Source organism: Danio aesculapii, chromosome 4, assembly GCF_903798145.1.
Source record: "Danio aesculapii chromosome 4, fDanAes4.1, whole genome shotgun sequence".
NCBI lineage: Eukaryota > Metazoa > Chordata > Actinopteri > Cypriniformes > Danionidae > Danio > Danio aesculapii.
In genome coordinates this window covers 32,626,193-32,650,110 of record NC_079438.1, presented here as the reverse complement: position 1 = coordinate 32,650,110, position 23,918 = coordinate 32,626,193, and the positions used below count along the sequence as shown (strand labels likewise).

The 23,918-nt window shown below is 34.8% G+C and overlaps 1 protein-coding gene across 1 annotated transcript in view; it reads right to left on the bottom strand.

The window, feature by feature from the left end:
• Positions 1-14,170: 14,170 nt before the first annotated feature.
• Positions 14,171-23,918, bottom strand: part of b4galnt3a (beta-1,4-N-acetyl-galactosaminyl transferase 3a) — a 35,546-nt gene continuing 25,798 nt past the window's right edge. The window contains exons 16-20 of the mRNA XM_056455467.1: positions 22,842-22,995; positions 22,679-22,751; positions 22,400-22,553; positions 19,617-19,743; positions 14,171-18,996 (exon numbers count right to left, since the gene is read on the bottom strand). Of these exons, the coding sequence (XP_056311442.1) occupies positions 18,879-18,996; positions 19,617-19,743; positions 22,400-22,553; positions 22,679-22,751; positions 22,842-22,995 (626 nt within the window). The 3' untranslated portion in view covers positions 14,171-18,878. The remainder of the gene's footprint in view (positions 18,997-19,616; positions 19,744-22,399; positions 22,554-22,678; positions 22,752-22,841; positions 22,996-23,918) is intronic.

The window sequence follows — 23,918 nt, the reverse complement described above, 5'->3', positions numbered from 1 at the left end:
TTTCATGTTGCAGTGTGTGCTGTTAAAAAATCCCAGAAGATCAACAAATTCTGGAATAATGTAATCAATTCAGCATACAATTGCTTCGTTTTAAACATTGATATGCTGTTTTGATCTGCATTTTAACAAAACATTGACAGTTCAACCATCCCAGCAGACACACAACATCATAAGATGTTTATATTAGGTTAGATTTAGTTCGCAAGCATCTAAGGACAACGTTATTATGATGTCCAATAACAATGTGAAATGACGTAGATATTTTGTTGATTTTAGGTTGAGTTGGAAAGTGACCAAAATCCAACGTAGAGCCAATATCTTAAACCAATGTCATACTGATGTCAAATACAGACATTTTTTGTCAGGTATGGCCACCAAAATCCAATGTCTGCTAGACGTCATTTTGGTAATGTCCACACAAGGTCAAGTTTTAACATCATTGGACGTTGATATTTTGTTGTTTTTCGGTTATGTTGGAAAGTAACCAAACTGCCTGAGTTTCATTTCCAAACAATTGCGTGTCCCATGACATTGTGGTACAAAGTCAATCTGACGTCATGTCATGTTGTCGTCTTGTGCCTGCTGGAACTATTTAAAAAAATTGGGATTGTCTCTATCCACCTGTGGAATAAAACAACCCAACATCTTTTTAAAAGAATGTTTCCTTACATTGTTTATGTAATCTTACAATATATTAACTTCTTCATGCATAAGAATAATAATTTTGGTGCTTGAATTGTTTTGTTCTGTCAGTTGCAATATGATACATCATCCAATTTTACTTTCAGCTAAAAAATTAAGTTTCTGTTTGGTGAATATATAGGCCACATTCCATAGAGAGAGCAGCAAATAAAAAAGTTAAGTTGGTCATTGTTTCAGTACAGCAGTTCATGTTGTATTGTCCGTCTGTTGTATAGGCCTACCACATATATGACTCAACCCTGAGGAGATGAACATTTGAATTTGCATACATCATCAGGATGTATGAATATATTAAAATATATTTGAATATATGTCCTGGATGCACAGGAACAAAGTTCAGATATGGTTCTCTTTATTAAAACATCAAGATGTGTCATTCAAAACGGTCAAGGTTTATACTCTACAACAGTTTCTGTCATCTGCTGTATGCCCGCTGGAGTTGGCAAACATATCTCTTCATTTAAGCGAGCCAAAAAATGTAGTTTTGCAGTCTACAATGAAGTAATGCATGGTACAGTCTTTCCTGTCTGACCTCATTATCTAAAGAGTTTTGCTTGTAAGGAACTTGTAGACAGAGAGCACAGTCATTTTGATGGTGAGGTCTGATAACATTCTTTAAAGTTTGGTGTTGTGAATTCATTCCCTTCAGTGTGCACAGGGTGCTTGGGCCCTTCAGTGTGCACAGGGTGCTTGGGCACCCTGATAAAATAGAATTGAGAATTTGAGAATTTGAGAATTTAATGTTTCCCCATTTAGTGTTTTTTTCAGTGTCATTGGATACCCAACAAATAAATCTATGGATTAAGATATTGCAGTTGGTCTAAATATAGTGTTTCCACAGGCTTCAGTAGTAAGTCGAGTGTGTTGCCATGTTTAAAGCTGACAACATCTACAGTGGCTCACACTATATTTTTAGCCTGTTTGTTCATTGCAACTAATCTCACTCAACATTGAAGAACATTCAAGGTGAACACACCCTTCACTGTAAACTCAAAATCAGGAAACAAAGATCACAGATAAAAGACTTACTACTATTCAAAAGTTTGAGGTCTGCCTCATTGTTTGTATATTTTCAAATCTTTCAAATAGATTTATGCATCATAACAAAATATTGTGAAATATACAAAGGCTGTCTATTCTGCAAGAGATTTGCTTTCAGGCAGGAGAAGGAAGTGAATGCACTTGCACAAAGATTTGTTGTGGTTGTGACAAAAGGCAAAATGCACATCATTGCCTTTGTTGCAATTTGAGAAAAGTCTTTCTGGTTGGAGATCCAGAACTGGGAGAGAAAGAACTGGTCACGTATGTATTTCTGTATGTACAGTGCATCCAGAAAGTATTCATAGCGCTTCACTTTTTCCACATTTTTTTTATTTTACAGCCTTATTCCAAAATTGATTAAATTAATTTATTTCCTCAAAATTCTACACACAATACCCCAAAAGGACAATATATAAAAAAAGATTTTTTGAAATTGTTGCAAATTTATTAAAAATGAAAAACCTGAAAAATCACATGTACATAAGTATTCACAGCCTTTGCCACGAAGCTCTAAATTGAGCTCAGGTACATTCTGTTTCCACTGATCATTCTTGAGATGTCTTAGCAGCTTAATTGGAGTTCACCTGTGGTAAATTCAGTTGATTGGACATGATTTGAAAAGGCATACAGCTAAATGTGTGCATGTCAAAGCACAAACCAAGCATGAAGACAAAGCAATTGTCTAAAGACCTCTGAGACAGGATTGTCTCAAAGCACAAGGCTGTGGAAGGTTACAGAAAAATTTCTGCTGCTCTGAAAGTTCCTAAGAGCACAGTGGCCTCCTTGATCTGTAAGTGGAACATGTTTGGAACCACCAGGACTCTTTCTAGAGCTGGCCGACCATCTAAGCTGAGTGATCGGGGGAGAAGGGCCTTAGTCAGGGAGGGAATCAATAACCCGATGGTCACTCTTTCTGAGCTCTAGCATTCTTCCGTGGAGAGAGGAGACCCTTACAGAAGGACAACCATCTGTGCAGTAATCCACCAATCAGGCCTGTATGGTAGAGTGGCCAGACAGAAGCCACTCCCTGCCTGGAATTTGCCAAAAGGCATCTGAAGGACTCTCAGACTATAAGAACAAAATTCTCTGGTCCAATGAGCTAAAATTGAACTCTTTGGAGAGATTGCCAGGCGTTACGTTTGGAGAAAACCAGGCACTGCTCATCACCAGGCTAATACCATCCCTACAGTGAAGCATGGTGGTGGCAGCATCATTCTGTGGGGATGATTTTCAGCAGCAGGAACTGGAAGACTAGTCAGGACAGAGGGAAAGATGAATGCAGCTATGTACAGCTACATCTTGAATGTACACCGTCGCTTCTCATCCAACCTGATAGAGCTTGAGAGGTACTGCAAAGAGGAATGCAGGAAGACAGGTGTGCCAAGCTTATGGCATCATATTCAAAAAGTCTGGAGACTGTAATTGCTGCCAAAGGTGCATCAACAAAGTATTTAGCAAAGGCTGTGAATACTTATGTACATGTGATTTTTCAGGTTTTTCATTTTTAATAAATTTGCAACTATTTAAAAAAATCTTTTTTAGAATTTTGAGGAAATAAACGAATTTAATCCAGACCAAGACCAAGACCGTAACATAAAAAAAGTGGAAAAAGTGAAGCGATATGAAAACTTTCCGGATGCACTGTACTGTCAGTGCTCAAATCAATCAGTTGATCCTGCTTTGTCAATGTCAAATTTGATCCATCCGATGCATTGTTTTTAAATGGAAACTGTATCCATGTCTTTGTCAGGACTCAGCTTCAGAAAAGTACTTTCCAAAGTACCCCTCAATCTTGTTGTAAAGCTGAATGGCATGTGCATTGCGGCATGTGCATTGCATAGAAGAGTTATGTCTGTTCAGCTCTGAGAAAACATCCACCATATAAGCTAATTTAATGAGCCATGTATTGTCACTGAATTTTGCACCCAGCTCTGTGCAATGTTTAAGTAAAAACTTATTAATGGAAAATGGCGTAACTCAAACATGCTACAATACGTATCCATGAGAAAGCCAATGCACCCAGAATTGAAAGCAGCATGTAGTGTGTTCTTCACCCACTGCAACACACAGAGAAGCGAACAGGTGTGTTTGCAAAGCACTCCTCTTGATGAAATTAACAGCCTTTTCGATAGAATCCATTTGTTTCACAGCCAGAGACTATGCAACATGCAATGACTCCAAATTGCATGTGGAACTACTTGTTTGATGAGCGCAATTATGGCCTGTTTCCACAGAGAGGTACAAGCTTGCGTTTTCAATGCCAAAAGGGTAGCCTTTTGGTGGGCGGGGTCTACAACAGAAAGCTTCAGACGAAGTCATTTTTACTCAAGGAAATGTCACAGTAAAGCCTATGAGTTGTTCACATATCATATAAGAAGCACTTCTCACAAAACAGATGCTTTATACACATAAATACTTGTGTATAAATGTTCATTATTAACCTTTTTATGAACATGATTTGATTATAACTGCAGATCAATGGTAGTGTGAAACAACCTACAATAACATCTGCAATTATATCAAATAAATAAATAAGAAAATAAATGCAACATACATGAACACATACAGCCCCTTACAGTCTCCGATATGTTACCAATTACAGAAAAACTAAACACAGCATATATTTTGTCCTTATTTAGGTTAAAAGACAACACAAAATATAGCCCATAGTCAGTGCAAACCTCTCAAATGTGTCTTTAATCTTCAGCAGCACATATAACCTCTTGTTAGAAAGTAATTCCGTTATTCCGAGTTCATAATAGTTCAAAAGGCAATGATAATAATTAAACATGGCAGTTTGTTCATGTTTTATGTTGCAGAAAGCATCATTTGCAGCTCTGGTTTTTCTGGCTTCTCCTTTGTTTTTTCAAGCTTCACTATCGCGCTAGTCCCTTTCTGAAAGTATGAGATATCAGATGCGCTTCAATAATCACCTTATTAATATGAGCTCAAGAAGTTCATTATTTCAAATATAGACGAGTTCTCTGGAGAAAGTAAAACCGCTTGCACTTTTAGATAGGCTTCTTTCAACAACAGGACATGAAAGATTTTGTTCTTCTTGGCTTTGTGGCTGTTAATCAAGACGACGACAAGGTTTGTTTGAACTTGGGTAATAGCATGGCTTGCTATTACATGTATATATTGTATATATGTATATATGTATATATTTTTACGGTGTAATGTCTTGTCTATGTATTTAAAAATAGTGGTACCTTTGTTCTTATTCTCCTGCTTCTGTGAGTGACGTATCTCTGTAAACAAATAGCGTTCAGCTGCGCATCTTGCTCCGCCTTTTGGTACCATTTTGGTATGGACGATTACAGCTCATCTCTGCTCATAAGCAACAAAAAAATGGTTTTGTTTGTTTGTTTGTTTGTTTTTAATTATTTAATTTTACATTTTGTTGTCTATAAGAACATCATGAGACATGGTAAGTTTTGTTGTATTTATTTAAAGAGAGAGAGAGAGAGAGGGAGAGAGAGGGAGAGAGAGAGAGTTTGGAAACAAGATTTGTAAATGTTTTCGAAGGCTCTTCTTTTACAAAGGCTGCATAAAAAGACTTAGATTTTTAAAATGATGATTTGCTCTTACTTATGCTCAGTCATTAATAATAGTTCTTTTTTATTTTCAATAATAAAAAAGCTTCATATTTTTTTGGAAACAGTAACACATTTGACTTTTCAAGATTTTTTTCTAGATTAAACTTTTCTAGAAATTGATGAATGGAACTGTTGCGCAATTTATGTATGGTAGTATAAAAAACAAAGCACAACTGTTTTTGATCCTCTATGATCCTCTGTTATCTGTGCTTAATAATTAAGTTTTTTAATGATGTATAATTTTGCCAAATTTTTGTAGAAGCCGTGATACTTTCACAGAATGAGAGGGATTAGACCATATGCAGAGGTGAGTAGAATAACAAAGTTATTTACAAAAGTTCAGAAGCAGAAGCATATGAATAGTAAGGCTTATCTGATGGTCCTTAGACTAGTTTACTGAGCAGAGTCCAACAAAGAGATATGGAGAGCAGAATGCAGGAATGAGTGTCCTAGATAGCATCAGAGGGTCTACATAGCACCACGATGAGAGACTGAGTGAGTGGGGTGGCTATGGTGGAACTCCTGCAGCAGTGTGGGTTCAAGTACATCTTCTTGAGATACCCAGGACCATTCTTCCAGACCATAATCCCTCCCAGTTGATGAGGTATTCCAGGCACCCCATCAATGCCTAGAGTCTAGGATCTTATTGACCATGTACAGTGGGGCAAATAAGTATTGAACATGTCACCATTTTCTCAGAAAACATTTCTATAGGTGCTGTTGACTTGACATTTTCACCGGATGTTAGTAACAACCAAAGAAATACATATATGCAAAGAAAACAAAACATTTGTTTACAAGTTTAGTTATGTGTAATAAAATGAAAAGACACAGGGAAAAATTATTGAACACATGAAAAAAGGAGGTGTAGAAAGACAGTGAAAGCCCAGACAGCAGTTACTACTCTCAGTAGTTAGAAAGCAAACCTCTGCCCTTTCTCATTGTAATTTAATAATAGCTGCTTCAGTCTAACATCTGCATTATCATGATGATGAAGATAAAACAAGAATGGACATTTCAGCAAGACAATGATCCAAAACACAGCCAAGGAAACTCTCATGGTTTTAGAGGAAGTAAATCAAGCTGTTGAATGGCCCAGCCAATCACCTGATTTGAATCCAATAGAAAATACAAAATAAAGATCAGATTTGATAGACGAGACCCACAGAATCATCAATATTCGTACACTCTGTTGAAGTCTGTGAAAAAAAAATCACACCTAAGCAATGCATGTGATAAAGGTTGGGACAGGAGTAGTTTAGAGCACATAAATGCATATTTGGCTCATCCCATAGAAACTGTGTCTATTTCTCATATTATTAGTTCACAGAGTAAATTTACTATGTATTCTAGAATAAATAGAATAAAAATTAAACCAGGAAAACAGCAAACAAGTACAATAGACATTTTTAGCTTGGTTTTCTAAACATCAGGTCACTTGCACCTAAAGCATGTATGGTAAATTAAATAATAATAGACAAAAATCTTAATGCACTTCTCACTGAAACCAGGCTTAAACAAATTACTTTATTAGTTTAAATGAAGCCATTCCTTCAGGATATAATTGTTCAATTTTCAATTCAATTCAATTCAATTCAATTCACCTTTATTTGTATAGCGCTTATACAATGTAGATTGTGTCAAAGCAGCTTCACATAAAAGGTCACAGTAAATAGGAACAGTGTAGTTAAGTTTGTAGTGTTTAAGTTCAGTTCAGTTTAGCTCAGTTCAGTGTGGTTTAATAATCACTACTGAGAGTCCAATACTGAAGAGCAAATCCAACGATGCGCAGCTCTACAGATCCTGAACCATGCAAGCCAGTGGCGACAGCGGAGAGGGAAAAAAAACTTCACTAAAGGCGGAAGTGAAGAAAAAAAACCTTGAGAGAAACCAGGCTCAGTTGGGCACGACCATTTATTTTCTCCGCTGGCCAAACGTCTTGTGCAGAGCTGCAGTCTCAGTGGCGGAGGCTGGAAGCTGGCCTCAGCGAAGACTCGTCTGTCTCTGGAGCGTCATAGGAAACAGTCTCATGTTCTCCACTCTTCCATGACCATCGCAGTAGTTGTTCAGGATTCGGCCAGGTCCAGGATATGGAAACCTTGGGATCATCTCGTCGTTGGTCTTGGATCGAATCAGTGACTCTGCATAGTCTGAGGGCCTCGGGAAGAGTATCCCCAGGTGGAAATGGAGAATAAAGAAAATAATTAGCGTAGCTGATGTTCACAGTGTATATCAGCAAGATGCATAACCTGTGTGGAAGCCCCCTAAGTGGTGCACTAAGTGTATGCTTTACTGAACAGATAGGTCTTTAATCTAGTTTTGAATTGGGAGAGTGTGTCTGAGCCTCGGACGTTATCAGGAAGGCTATTCCAGAGTTTAGGAGCTATAAATGAGAAGGCTCGACCTCCTTTACTCGACTTTGCTATTCTAGGTACTACCAGAAGCCCTGAGTTTTGAGATCTTAAAGAGCGAGTTGGATTGTAGCGAGACAGAAGATTGGTTAGATAAGCAGGAGCTAGATTATTTAAAGCTTTATATGTAAGAAGCAATATTTTAAATTCAATACGAAACTTAACAGGCAGCCAGTGTAAGGAGGATAAAATTGGGGTGATGTGATCAAATTTTCTAGACCTGGTTAGAACTCTGGCAGCTGCATTTTGTACTAATTGAAGTTTGTTAATAGAGGATGCTGGGCAGCCAGCAAACAGAGCATTACAGTAGTCCAGCCTAGAAGTCATAAAAGCATGGACTAGCTTTTCTGCATCTGAGATGGATAGCATACTTCGTAACTTAGCGATATTTTTCAGATGAAAGAAAGCAGTTTTTGTGACATGGGAAATATGATTTTTAAAAGTTAAATTGCTGTCTAATATGACACCCAGATCTTTTATAGTAGAACTAACGCTAACTTTGTATCCCTCTAATTGTAGGTCGAGTTGTGAGATCTGCTGTGTACAGGATTTAGGCCCAATAAGTAATAATTCTGTTTTGTCTGAGTTTAAGAGAAGATAATTGTTGGTCATCCAGTCTTTAACATCTTTAATACACTCAGTTAGCTTGGACAGATTAGACGTCTCGTCAGGTTTAGTTGAAATATATAATTGAGTATCATCTGCATAGCAGTGAAAGCTGATCCCATGTCTTCTAATAATGTCTCCCAGGGGTAGCATGTATATGTAAACAGTAAAGGGCCTAAAACTGATCCTTGAGGCACCCCGTATTTTACTGGCTGATTTGTGAAGGCTGTCCATTTATATTTACAAACTGGTAACGGTCAGATAAGTATGACTTAAACCATTGTAGGGCATGTCCCTGGACACCTGTAGACTTTAAGCGATTAATAAGGATACCATGGTCAATGGTGTCAAATGCCGCACTAAGATCGAGTAGAACTAATAGCGAGATGCACCCTTGGTCAGCAGCTAAGAGTAAATCGTTGGTTATTTTCACTAATGCAGTTTCTGTACTGTGATGAGCTCTGAAACCTGACTGAAACACTTCAAAAACATTGTTGGTCTGCAGAAAGGAGCATAATTGAGCAGAAACAACTTTTTCTAGTATTTTAGATATAAATGGAAGGTTTGAAATAGGCCTATAATTAGCTAAGTTGCTGGGTTCCAGTTGTGGTTTCTTAATAATAGGTTTAATAACAGCTAACTTGTAGGGATTTGGAACATGGCCTAAAGATAAAGAAGAGTTGATAATGTTAAGAAGAGGTTCTCCTATAACAGGTAGCAATTCTTTCAGTAACTTTGTTGGAATTGGGTCCAATATACACGTAGCTGATTTAGAGCTATTTATAATTTTGTCTAGCTCTTCCTGTTCTATGATTTTAAAGCACTGTAGGTTATTTAGATTCAGAGGCGTGTTTACTGGATCTGAAGTATAAGGCGGTGCAGAAAGTTTAATATCTCCTATTTTCTGTCTAAAGCCTTCTATTTTATCACTGAAAAAATTCATGAAGTCATCACTACTAATTTGCGGTGGAACGTTTTGTTCCAAAGATGACCGATTATTTGTTAATTTAGCGATGGTGTTAAATAAGAATCTAGGATTGTTTTGATTATTTTCTATCAGTTGGCGGAGGTGCTCAGCCCTGGCAGATTTTAAAGCCCTCCTATAGCTGGACATACTGTCTTTGTATGCAATTCTAAAGACTTCTAAATTAGTTTTTTTCCATTTACGTTCCAGGGCACGGGTTGCTGTTTTGAGAGCGCGGGTATGACTATTATACCACGGTGTAGTTTTATTCTCTCTAGCCTTTTTTAGTTTGATGGGTGCCACAGTATTTAAAGTGCTAGTAAAGATGGCATCCATACTGCTGGTTACTACATCAAGGTCATTTGCGTTTGTGGGTGCATTTCGAAATAGAGAAAGATCAGGTAAGTTATTTATAAATTCATCTTTAGTGGATGGAACAATAGTTCTACTAGGGCGATATATCGGAGCGGATCTGCTAATTTCAGGCAAACACAGCTTATATAGTAAGAGGTAGTGGTCTGTAATATCATCACTTTGTGGTATAATGTCTACATCAGTGACCTCAATTCCATAAGACAGAATTAGATCTAGTGTATGCTTTAGGCGATGAGTTGGACCAATAACATTTTGCTTTATTCCTAGTGAGACCAGCAAGTCCGTAAACGCGAGCCCTAATGTGTCGTTAGCGTCATCTATGTGGATGTTAAAGTCTCCTACAATTAGTATTTTATCAGTTTTAACTAGTAAGTCAGAGATAAAATCAGAAAACTCTTTTAGAAAATTGACATAGGGTCCTGGAGGTCTATATATGGTGATTAGAGCGAGAGATAACATAGGTTTTTGCATAGTGTTTGGAAGGACAACATTAAGCGCTAGTACTTCAGAGGAGCTAAACATAAGTCCGTTTCTCTGATTAACATTAAGAATATCACTAAAGATTGACGCGACTCCACCACCACGACCAGTTTGACGAGCCTCATGTTTATATAAGAATCCTGGAGGAGTTGCCTCATTTAAACTAATATAGTCATTTTGTTTCAGCCAGGTTTCAGTGAGACAGAGTGCATTAAGATTGTTATCTTGTTATAATTGTAAACATGCACCTTGTCAGACTGGTTGTGGTGGTGGATTTGCATTAATCTTTAGTAATATTCCTAATTTTTCTGATCAGAAAAACTGACTTATGTCAAACTCTTTTGAAGTATTGGCGTGTTATGCCATGTTATCTCTCTCTTTAATCACCTTGTATGGACCCCCAAGACCCAATGTACAAAAAAAAAAATGTTTCTAAAAAAAGTTTTCTGGTTTTATTTCTGACTTACTAGTTAAAACGGATAAAATACAAATTGTAGGAGATCTTAACATCCACATAGATGACACTAATGACACATTAGGACTTGCATTTACTGATTACAATCACTTGAGATCAAGCAGAACGCCGTTGGTCCAACCCATTGCTTAAGCATACATTATATCTAATTTTGTCTCATGGAATTGACTCTACATTGAGTCTACATTAATGTAGACATTATACCACAAAGTAATGATGTAACAGATCACTACCTGAAATTATATAAGCTGTGTATACCTGAAATTAGCAGATCTCACACAGATGTCGCACTAAAGACAATTTTACGAATAACTTACCTGATCTTTCTCTATTTCAAAGTGCACCAACAAACACAAACGATGTGTTAGTAACTAACAGTATGGATGCTATCTTCAATAACATACTAAATACTGTGGCACCCATGAAATTTAAAAAGGCTAGAGAGAATAAAACTATACCATGGTTTAACAATCATACTTGCACATTGTACTCTCAAAAAACCAACACGTACCCTTGAATGTAAGTGGAAATACAAACTAATTAGAGGTCTTTAGAATTGCATACAAAGATAGTATGTCCAGCTATAGGATGGCTCTTAAATCCGTCAGGGCTGAGCACCTCCGCAAACTGATAGAAAATAACTTTAACAATCCTAGATTTTTTATTTTTATTTTTTATTTTATTTCTGAATATTTTCAGTGATGAAATAGAAGGCTTTAGACAGAAAATGGATGTTAAACTTTCTTCGCCATCTTATAGTTCAGAGTCATTAATCATTCCACTAGATCAAAATAATCTATATTTCTTCAAAATCATAGCACAGGAAGAGATAAACTTATAAATATATCTAAACCAGCTACATGTAGGTTAGACTCAATTACAACGAAATTACTGAAAGAGTTGCTACCTGTAGTAGGAGAACCTCTTCTTAACATTATCAACTCTTCTTTATATTTAGGCCATGTTCCAAACCCTTTCAAGCTAACTGTTTTGAAGCCTCTTATTAAGAAACCACAACTTGATCCCTGCAACTTAATTATAGGCCTATTTCAAATCTTTCATTTATGTCTAATATACTAGAAAAAGTTGTATCTGCCCAATTATGCTCCTTTCTGCAGATGAACAATGTTATTTAAGTGTTTCAGTCAGGTTTCAGGCCTCATCACAGTACCGAAACCACTTTGGTGAAAATAGCCAACGATTTAATCTTAGCTGCTGACAGAGGCTGCATCTTGTCACTAGTTTTACATGACCTCAGTGCTGCAATCAACACTATCGATCATGATATCCCCATAGATCACTTAAATTGTACAGGTGTCCAGGGACAGGCTTTAAGATGGTTTAAGTTATACTATAACTGACCTTTACCAGTTTGTAAATTCAAACTTTCGATTCAATTTATCTTAATTTCCATAGTGCTTTTACAATGTAGATACAAATATGGAGTTAGTTTTCACTATTATGCTGATGATACACAACCCAAATTTCCTCTCAACCTCATAATTTGTACGAATTCACAAAACGGACAGATTGTATAGGTGATGTTAAAAATTGGATGAGTAAAAACTTCTTAGTACTAATCTCAGATAAGGTCTAAGGATTTGCTTATTGGAGCCAAAAACCTCACATGCAAAAACCTAGACCACCATCTAACCCCTTATGAATTCTCAGTTTAGTCCTCTTTTTGTCAAAAATTTGGGGGTCATTGTCGATACAACCTGTCATTTTAAACAAGATTTCAAGCATCTGTTAAACTGCATTTTTTCATCTTAAAAATGTTGCCAAACTTTGACATATGCTATCAATGTCTAATGTGGAAAGCTTGTTCATGCTTTCATGACCTCTCAGTTAGACTTCTGAAATGTTACTAGGTGGTTGCCCAGTAGGCCTAATTATCAAATTTCAGTTGGTTCAAAAATGCAGCTGCTAGAGTGCTTTCTAGAACTAAGAAATATCATCATATTACTCCAGTTCTTTCATCATTACATTGGCTCCCTATTATAGTCATTATCCTGGTACTCGTCATTGGTTCCTCTCTCCATTGTCCTCCTGCAAAAAACTATAGCCTGGTTTCTGTCATCCACATCATACTCTTGGAACATTTACTGTACTTAACCTGCATTACTCACATGCTTTAAACTGCCATACCTCACAATAAATTATACTGTCATCTTCTTACCTGAGTCCTGCCCTTTCTGTCTCGGGAACAGCCTTCCTAGCATAGTTTGGGAGGAAGACACACTCTGTCTGTTTAAACTAGACTAAATACACAGCTTTTTGCATTAGCATACACGTTAAACACAAATGCATAACTTTTGAAATCCAAATCCTCTTAGGGATTGTTAGGCTACTTTATTTAGGGAAACCAGAGCCGGGAACACTTCCCAAAAAGACATTATGATTTGAACGGCATCTATGCTTATGTTAGTCTGTTTCTCCTTATTTTCTCCAAAATTCAGGACTCGGCCTGTATCCTGAGCAGGTACTGTGGTGGTCATGGATGAGTAGTGAACGTGAGGCCTGCTCCTGCAAAGATTCCAGTGACAGACGAGTCTCCGCATTGATCCCGTGGGCTAGCCTGAATACTCGTCTGTGACCTACACAGACCCGTAGCTTCTCCCTAATGGTCGTCCTTCGTTGGTCATGCCCAGCTGTGCCTTTTTTAAAAGTTTTTTCCTTCACTTTTCAATTGGTGAATTGCTTGGTTTAAGACTTGTGGAGCTGCGCATCATTGGCTTTGCTCTTCAGTGTTTTAGCTTTCAGCAGTGTCATTTATGCATTTGTTAAAATTGTATTAAATCAATTTCAATTTACCTTCATCTATGTTAAGCTGCTTTGACACTGTATATTGTAAAAACACTATAGAAATAAAGATGAATTGAATTGAAGGTCGGCTTGGTGTATCGGTGGCTTGTAAGCCACAATATGGCAACATGTCCTGATGGTGCTAATCTTTGATATTCTTCAACCAAGGCTGTGTGGTAATTTAATAGGCATCTGAATCCACAACTATGAGTTTCTAAAGGAGGTAAATCTAAAAGTTGTTTTGTATATCATTTTTGGTCCCTGAAATGTGCCTTACACTTGCACTTTGCATTAGAAATGGTGACTTACATTACAAAAGTGCTGGAAAGTTTGTCTCTGTTGTACAGACTGTTTATCACTGACTATTGTGCCTGCTATGACGTTAATGCTCTGTGTGTGAATCTAGAAAGAGTTTGATCAGACATAGAGCTAAACTTGGATTTGATGATCCCATATATAAATATTATCACCTGACTGAGTGTGTGAATAATCATGTACACATGATTACTTAGTCTTCCACTGCAAATTTATCTGACTACACAAGATTTTTATTTTATAGATGTCCCTATTAGAGTCAACTGCCATGTGAATAGGGCTACAGAAAAACCAGAAGAATATTTTTTTTGTCTTTCATAGTGTAAATAACATTTTCCACTGTAAAGATTTTTTTGTGGACTGAAAAAGTTCCACAGATGTTAAAAGGTTGCTCATAAAATCATTGAATAAAGAACTTAGTTTTATTGTGCAGGTTACTGCAAGGTTGAGTTGATGCTTAACATATAACAAATAGGAGAGGTAACTTTTTTTTTAATTATTTTATCCTGAATTGTTGTTTTCCAACTGGAAAATGATTAATACTCACTCACTCACTCACTCACTCACTCACTCACTCACTCACTCACTCACAATCCTTGGGTTTTTCCCCTGATTTATCAGGGGTGGCCACAGCTGAATAAACAGTTGAAATTTTTTTTTATAAATGTTCCCAATTTATTTTACATATACATATTAGTTAAAACCAGATGTATTATGTACAATTACAAATTATAAAGCAGACAACAGACAACATCTAAATACATATAACAAAATATTTATTACACAATTGCTATTTTAAATACACAAATACATCATGTAAATGTTAAATAAAAAAAAAGATCTTAAAATGATCATCAATGATCTTGTTGAAGATTTTTGAAGGCCAACTTTATGGTGGCTTGAGAAAGCCTGTTGAAATTGTTTAATTAATACGAAATAGTTTCAAAAAGTATGATATAGATAGATAGATAGATAGATAGATAGATAGATAGATAGATAGATAGATAGATAGATAGATAGATAGATAGCATGATTCTTGTATGAATTAACATGTTGTTAGCTTGATTCTAGCATGAATTAACATGTTGTAAACATGATTCTAGTGTGAATTAACATGTTACTAGCATGTTTCTAATATGAATTGGCATGTTGCTAGAATAATTCTAGTGTGAATTAGCATGTTGTTAGCATAATTCTAGTGTGAATTAGCATGTTGTTAGCATGATTCTAGTATGGATTAGCATGTTTGCTAGCATCTTTCTAGTATGAATTAGAATGTTATTAGCATAATTCTAGTGTGAATAAGCATTAGGGATGCACCGATCGCGATACTTGGACAGAATATCGGTTCAATACCGCATATTTTTGCTGCATCAGATATTGGCCTACTGGTACCGATCCAAATCCGATCTTGTGCTATATTCTGTGAAATATAAGCCAACAAAAGCCATGAAGGTAGCCTATTATAAGGCACTAGAAAGTTGTTTAGTGCTTACCTCCGCTGCGCCTGTCAATCATTCTCCATTTATTAATTCAAACTGCGTGTTGCGTAGTTTTGCATTAAATGGGTTAATTTTGACCTGCAAAAAGGTTCAGTGCTGTTTCTAAATAATTTTGCACTGTGTATGTTCAATCAGCGGATCGCAGTAGAGAGGGTTATTACCTGCTCTTCACACAGAAAGTAGGCCTACCTGAAATTTTAAATAGAAAAGGCTCAATAATACACTGGACAGACTCTCAACGCACTGATTTCTTTCCTTTGTGGTGCTAAGTTTTGGAAGTGTCCACAGATACAGGGCTGTGTTCTGTGTTCTCATAGTGATGCGTTAAGACTGATTTATACTCGATGTGATTGCTAGTACACTTGAGTGCGCGCGGTGACTGTGACGTTGCGGAGTTTGTTGAGGTTCACTTTTGCCTGAAACAGGTACGCCATACAGACATCTTTATGATCCGTCCATGCGTGATCATAGGGTTAACCAGATAGGGTTAGCCAATAATTCTTGGCTTGAAATTGCAAGACATTTTTTGTTAAAAATTTAGAAAAACTTGAGGCATAAGTTTGTAAAACCCAAAGTGGAGACCCATGTGGTTGTAATACAATTACTCAGAGATGTATAAAGTACTAGAGACCCAGACTTAAGTAAAAGTACAAGTACTCTATCAAAAAGTGACTTGAGTAGAAGTGCTCTTTAAGCACCATACTTAAGTGGAAGTACTAAAGTATTAAACATTTTTTGTACTTAAGTATTGCAAGTAGTTTATTTCAAAATTTACTAAAGTACTGAAAGTAAAAGTACAAGTATTGTGTAATGTAGTTATTAAAGAATGCAGTCAAAAGACATCATATTGTTTTGTTTATTTTAAATCTCTTTTTTGGGGGCACGTCATTAAGCAGAACGAAAAGAAACATGACTTACAATACTGTTTTTCTCTCACGCTTGAACCACAGATCTGACAGATTATAACAGCTTTAACACACACCTTTCAAAGTTGTGTGTCACAAAAACAGTCCATAATCCACTCAAAACGCTATTGAAACCCATTTTCGGAGCACAAGTTACTGGTTGTAAACGCTGTAAACGAACGTTCTAATTCACTTGATTTTGATTTTATTGTAAAAAAAAAGAAAACGTGTATATTACTGTGTTAAATGAAAATCTGAAATATTTTATGGCTTATGGCTATGATTTAGTATTCAAAAATGTTTCATTTTGATTATGTTTTAATTAAATTGGTCTTAAACTTCATATTTTTCATATTTTTATAGTATATTTATTCATTCTGGTACTTTTACCATAAACCAACATCTCAACCATTTGGAATAGAAATTATGGGATGTGTTGGGGGAAAATGTATTGATTGTGTTAACTAGCGACATTAGGAGTTAAGAAATGCAATAAATAAAAAAATTCTATTGGTTTTTTTCTTGGTGTGACAGTTAAATGGTTACTTGTAATAAAATTGTGTCCTTTAATACAGCAGTAATATATATGAACTGTACCCTTAATTTGACCCGCTCAAAGAAAACACTCTTTCTGAATGTATCAAACAAAACTCATGCACAGAAGACAGCATGAGCATTTATAGCAAATAAACTAATGTAAATATTCTCCCGCCTGCTTTTTAAACGCTGACAGGCGAGGTCTTACACCCCTTTGATTGGTTATTGTCTTCACCTTCTCAACAGAAAGGGCTGCTATCGACTTTAGAAATGAAAGGGTTGTTCACTGATGGCGGGAAGAACAGCCGCGGTTACAGTCTATGTATGTATAATACGTGGTTATCACAGGTAATCTATAATAGACACAGTGGAGAAAACTTGCACCTCATACACGCCCAGGTCTGGATCCACAAGTATCGCTTTTACAGCCAAGAGGAGATGAAAAGTTACCTCACAAACCAGCGGGTCAAATGTCCAAAGTGAGAGAGGCAGAGATGGAGTCTCACAACATTTCTCTGTAGTAGTGAAATAGCGGCTCGTGTGCTGTGCCGCCTTCACTCGCCCTCGCGCCTCCGTCCTTCACCATAGTATTGCGACACCGCACATAGGAGATAAATGACGTCAGTACGTAATAACCCGTTATTATTTATTACTGAACCGATATCGACCATTTTGACACCTCTAGTAACGAGTAACGATGCAGCTCATAAAAAATCTATCGGAGTAAAAGTATTAAACTCATCGAAAATATGTACTTAAGTAAAAGTGGAAGTAGGAGAAAAAAACAATACTCCAGTAAAGTACAGATACTGCCTTTTAGTACTTAAGTACAGTAGTGAAGTAGTTCTACTTCGTTACTATACATCTCTGCAATTACTGAATATGTTTTTCCAGCATTCATAGGTTTTACACTTATGTATATATTAAAATTTTGAATATAAAACTGTTTAATAGTTACAAAACTAAAATGAAATAACAAATTATTTCTTTGATAACTGGAAAAGAATATTTGAACCTATCGATTTACAATATACTGATGCCCTATTTTTGTAGGCTTTATTGGGGATAATGGTCAGCAATGTTGGACCATTATTGGCTTTTTAGCATATCAGTAGAGGACATAAACTATAGCCAGCCAGTAATGTGTGTAGTGGGCTAAATAAAAAAATAAAAAAGTTTTTATTTGTAGAGCAACCCATGTTTTGTTGTCATTAATGTTTTAATAAATTATAATAGGTAGTACTGTCTGAGATATGAACAAAAGCAAGTGATGCATCAACGTTTGATTTAAAAAAATCTTGAATGGTTATAAAAATCTACAGGCGAAAATATAAATCAGCCTTCAAGCAATTCATTCATGCGCCGGTTGTGCAGAAGCACCACTCTGTAAAATTATTCTCACAATTAGTTTCTGTTCTCTCATCCTTCCAACCGAGTTTATTCTTCCGAGGGGAATACTTTCAGTGTTGCGAATAGTTTGTAAAGCCTGGCTCATTGTGGTCAAAAGTTGATTAAATTTATAAAAGTGAGACTGACGGGCACAATAACAGAAATTGTATATTTGTCCTAATATAGGCTACTCTGTGAATATTTCACTGTAGTTTCACTGAAGCATATAAGCGGACCTTGTTTTGAACTTCAACTTCACCTCAAATCTTGTTTATTTTGTAGATAACTGACCAACAAAAAGTATGTTGAAATTAAGATACAAATTACTGTAGTACAGACTGTTCATCACTGACTAGTTGTTTTTTGTTTTTTGGTCCTCTTTAACTGGCTGTTGATACTACAACAGTCTTGCCTGTGCTGACGCCAATGCCCTGTGTGTGATTTTGATCAGAAATAATGCTAAACTCAGATTTGAGGATCCGAGGTATAAATATTATCACCTGACTCGAGTGTGTAAATAATCATTCAGTCATTCACTGCAATTTTATCTTCATCCAAAAGTATGTTTAATCACTAAGGAGCTATAGAGATTTTTATTTTAGAGATGTCCCCAAAAGAATCAACTAACATCTGAATAGGGCAACTTTTTTTGTGGTTTCCAAATAGTTTTCCAAAGTGCGAAAATTTGTATCTTTTGTGGAATGCAAAGTTTACACAGTTGTTAAAGGTTTGTAGGTTGAGAGGAAATAGGGGAGGAAACAGAAACATCCAATCATTTTTTCCTTTTTTTTCCTGAATTGTTGTTTACCCACATTCCACGTTTAGAGTGGAAATGATGAAAAAAGTTTTTCAGATGGAGTCGTTCCACCTCTAACCCATTCCCTAAGACTCTGAAAGCGAAAAATAGACAATTATGTAGATACAATAAATATATCCAGTTTAAAGAGAAAATATGATTTAAAGGATCAAAGGAGAACGATATAAAACAGGTTAATTGCTTTTTTCCCTGAACATGTAAATGTCTTTTTGTGTAATAATAGTTACCAAAATAATCATGTCAGGCATATTTAGAACAAGAATTAAAACAATCTATCCAAAGATCACAGTTAATCCCCAAAATATTAATAAATAATCATTCAAAGTCTTTAAACTTTGTCTTTATCCAACCACAAAGTTTTACAAATTTTGTCAGCAAGTTTTTAACATTTATAATATAATTATATTTATTACGAATTATCTTTCCTCTTCATATTTATTCTCACATTTAATTAACAATGTTAGCATTATTCTTATGTATGTATACAATTCTTTTTACACATTTTCTACACAAATCTGGTACACTAATTGATGATTTAACAAGTTTACCCTTATTCTGTATTTGGCTATGCAGTTAATCAAGTGATTTCTACTCACTCCATGCACAATAAAACAATATCATAAAATGACATGTGTGCACAATGAAACACTAGCATATATTTTATTAATTTAAAAAATAACGGGCTTTCATTACCTGTCTAGTAACTCCCAGTCTTCACCTCCCCATTTGTCCTTGAATTCTATGGTGTTCATGCCACCAATACGGTCCATGTCGGACTTGTAGATTCCCATCAGTCCATAACCAGCAATTTCCCAAAAACCTGTGGACCAGTGTAAATATTATAACTTAACCAAAACTACACTGAGAGTTTATGTCCCAGTTAAGTAGACAGTCAATGGCCAGGTCATATATCTAAAAATTCTTAAATCATGATACAATCACCTGGAAATTTACCAAATATTAAGTCTTGTTTTATGAAAAATAATCAAAGAAAATTAGATAAAAATATTGTTTTCAGTTTGCTTTTTTGATCACCCACTTAAAACCCTCCTAATTTTGTTTTGTTTTAGACCAAAAATATGAACATATTTGTTTTTTGTTTAAAGAAAAAATCACCTCCTGTATAAACAATATGAACTAGTTTGGCAAAATGCCACCACATTCAAGGCAGGAAAATCACCCTTAGGATTTTGAAAACAACAACCAAGATCACATTCAACTTAATTGTTCACTTAATACATCTCCTTGAAAAGGCAGGTAAGCAAATATATGCAAAAAGAGACCAGTCAGACTTAACAATTCAAATATCTTCATTGTCTGTGGTTTTGCTTGATTCTGGTTGTTTCTCTACTGTTCCAAGCTAAAATAAACAAAGTCGGTAACACTTTATAATAACTACACACTATGAACCATTTAATAAGCATTAGCAAATAGTGAATTCATTATCTGTTAAGCATTAACTCTACATCAATACACGTTAGAAGCAGTTTATAACTGCAGCTACAAATGCTTGACTGATAATCACATTTATAATGTGCTCAATAATTGTACTTTCATACTTTGTAAATGATTTATTTTTTATTACTAAATTATGTATCACATTATTTGCAAACCAGTTATTTAAGCATAGTTAGTTGTTTTTATAAGATCATGAGTTATAAGATCATAGAATGAGTTACTACATGATTAATAAACTGTTCAAATTAACATTTTTATTTCTTATAATTCAGGCATTAACTAATAGTTATTTTGTATGTTAATAAATGCTTTATTAACTAAACTTCATCCAGTTTTGTGACCTAATCTAAAGTGAGGACTATTCATGCTTTATAAACCCCTTATAAATGACAATTAAAGGGTCAGTTAAATTCTAATCAGGAAAAAAGAACACAAACTACATTATTAATTTCTATTCATCTGAAGATAAACAAATGAAACTATATCAAATAAAATAAATCTTTGCAACCTTACCTAAAATAAAATTACAGTACAGTTTAAATATTGCATCCTTTTATTTTGTTAAATTATTATATTGTTGTTGTTTTATCCAATTTTATGTTGTATTTTTGACACCCCTGTTATTCAGCAATGTTTAAACTTTACAGTAATTTTACCTTTTAGATAAGATTGCAAAGATAATTGTTCATATGATACCAAGCCATTGTTGTCATTTATAAGGGTTTTATGAAGCATAAATAGTCCCGACATTTGATTAGGTCACAAAACTGCATGAAGTTGTGTTAATAAAGCATTTATTAACATACATAGTTACCATAACTATGTGCCTGAATAATAAGGTGTATAAATGTTAATTCCAATAGTTTATTAATCATTTACTAACTCATTCTGAATGATCTTAAAAACCTCCAGCTACTCTTAAATACAAATGGTTTGTAATTAATGCAATACTTAATTAAGTTATGAAAAATCAACCAGTCACAATTTATGAAAGTACAATTATTAAGCACAATATAAATGTGCTTTCAAATCAAGAATAGAGCATTTGTAGCTGTATTTATAAACTGCTTATTAATGTCTATTAACATAGAGTTTATGCTTAACAAATATTGAATTCACTAGATGCTAATGCTTAATAAATGATTCATAGTGTGTAGTTATTTTAAAGTGTAACCACAAAGAATATATGCAACCCCATGTTTTTTAATATATGGTTAGTTTGCTCTCTTCTACACTTAGTATTAAGGTACATTTTCATAAATTTGACAACTCGAAACACAGGTAGTCTTTTCACATGTTGAAGAAAACTCCTGATCCCTTGCATGAAATTACTTGTTTTATTCCTAAACTTACTGCTGAAATTCCGTACTTTTTGGTTATTATTGTAAAAGTTGAGTAAAAGGATTAGGGTAAATAAAAATAAAAAAAAATAAAAAATAAAAATAAATAAATAAATAAATACTTTTAAATGTGTATGCACACTAAAATGGTAAGACTGAATAAATTATGTATTAAGAATTAATTATCAGTAGTAAGAAAGGAAATAAAATAGTTTGACTCACATTTATTCTTTGATAAAGAATATTTGGCAACACTATAAAAGCTGCATGCTATGAATTATTTATTAAGCATTAGCAAAATAATTTATTTTTTGTCAAACATTAACTGTACATTAATAGACATTTGTAAGCAGTTTATAACTACAGCTGCAAATGCTGATTTATTGACTTATAAGCACATGCATAATGTGTTAAATGATTATTTTTCATACTTTGTAAATTATTATATTTTCATTGCTAAATTATGTATTGCATTATTTACAAAGCAGGTATTTAAGAGCAGTTGGAGGTTTTTATGATCATTCATAATAGTGAAGGAACAATAAACTATTCAAATGAACATTTATGGATCTTGCATTTTTGGCATATAGCAATAGTTACTCTCTTTGTTAATAAATGCATTAATAAGAGTATTGCTTTGTAGAACAAATAATGAACTCTACAATTGAAAATCAATACCATTTGGGGTTCTTGGAGAAGCACCACAATCCAATCTCATCACAACAGGGGCATAAACCATCTTTCCCTCAACACAGTGTTTTCGTATACTGTTTAATATTGTCACTGGATAGTAGAGATGCAGGTCACACAGAAACAAAATACTGTGCTCATCCTGAGGGGAAAAGCAAAATGAAAACACACTCTATAAAATATATCTATTCAATGACCCAAAACCGCTTCAACAAATAGAAAATATGAAATGTGACAGTTTTTGTGTGTTAAAATGTGGTTACCTACTTCAACAAGGTCTATTCCAGCCTGAAGTCCACCTGATCTCTCAAAATTACCCCCCATCTTCTTCAATTTGTAACTGTATTTGAGGTGTGAATGTTGACAACATTAGTCATATAACTTTTTGACAAACAAAATGTATGTGCAAAACACAATAACTGTGTTTTACCTGGGTAATTTTGCCGTTTTGAGTCTTTTCTCAATATTTATGTCAGAGCTGTTGTAATCTACAATTATTACATTAAAGTTTTTGTCCCCAGTTGCCTTGTATATTTTTTCCATTTCCCGAATAAACTGTATGATCCATCTGGCTTGGTCTTTCACTGTTGGAAGGCAAATGGACATTACATTTATAATTTGAACACATGCATGAACAATATCTGATGATAAGCATGAGCTGTGACATTCAGTTTAGTAACAGTCATTCACTTTGTACTGTTGGCAGGTTTCTTTAATGAAACATTAAAGGGTTGTATTATTATTACAAGATAAAAATATCGAACACAATCTCATGGCAATTCGTAACTTTTTGATTTAGTGGCTAATTTGTACGAATTTGTACGATCTAATTCGCACGAATTCGTGCGATCGATTTCGTGCAATTTAGTACGATTTGCTCATCCGCCAATGACGGTTGGGTTAAGGGGTGGGGTTAGGTGCCACGCCTCCTTTTTGAAATCGTACGAATTCATACGAATTAACCACTAAACTGTCAAAACGTAAAATTCAGGGGGTTTTCTCGTGAGATCAGGCTGAAATATCACTGTAAAGCTTTAGCTTAAAATACCCCACATATTTATTATACCATGTTGTAAATGCTCCCTTTTTTGTCTAGAAGCAAAAAAGCAGTTTTCCTTTTGTGTCTCTTTAAATGGAAATAAGCCGCTGCTCTCTTTGTTTGCAAAATGGGTCTGGGCCTTGTTATGCTCCAGTAATTAAGGCAAAAACAAAAATGAGAAAAAATGTTTGTTTTTGATTATCACCATGCCCTTTCCATATTCTATAATAATAACCACAGCTTTCATACACATAAAATAAATGTTTTTGAAATTAAAATTTAAAACTTTATGTTATATTATATATAAATATTAGAAATCTATTTTAGACACTTGACAGTTATGTTTTTTCTTGGTCTGTTGAATAAATGTACAGTTGAAGTCAGAATTATTAGCCCCCCTTTGAATTTTTTTTTTTTTGTTTTAAATATTTCCCAAATTATGTTTAACAGAGCAAAGAGATTTTCACA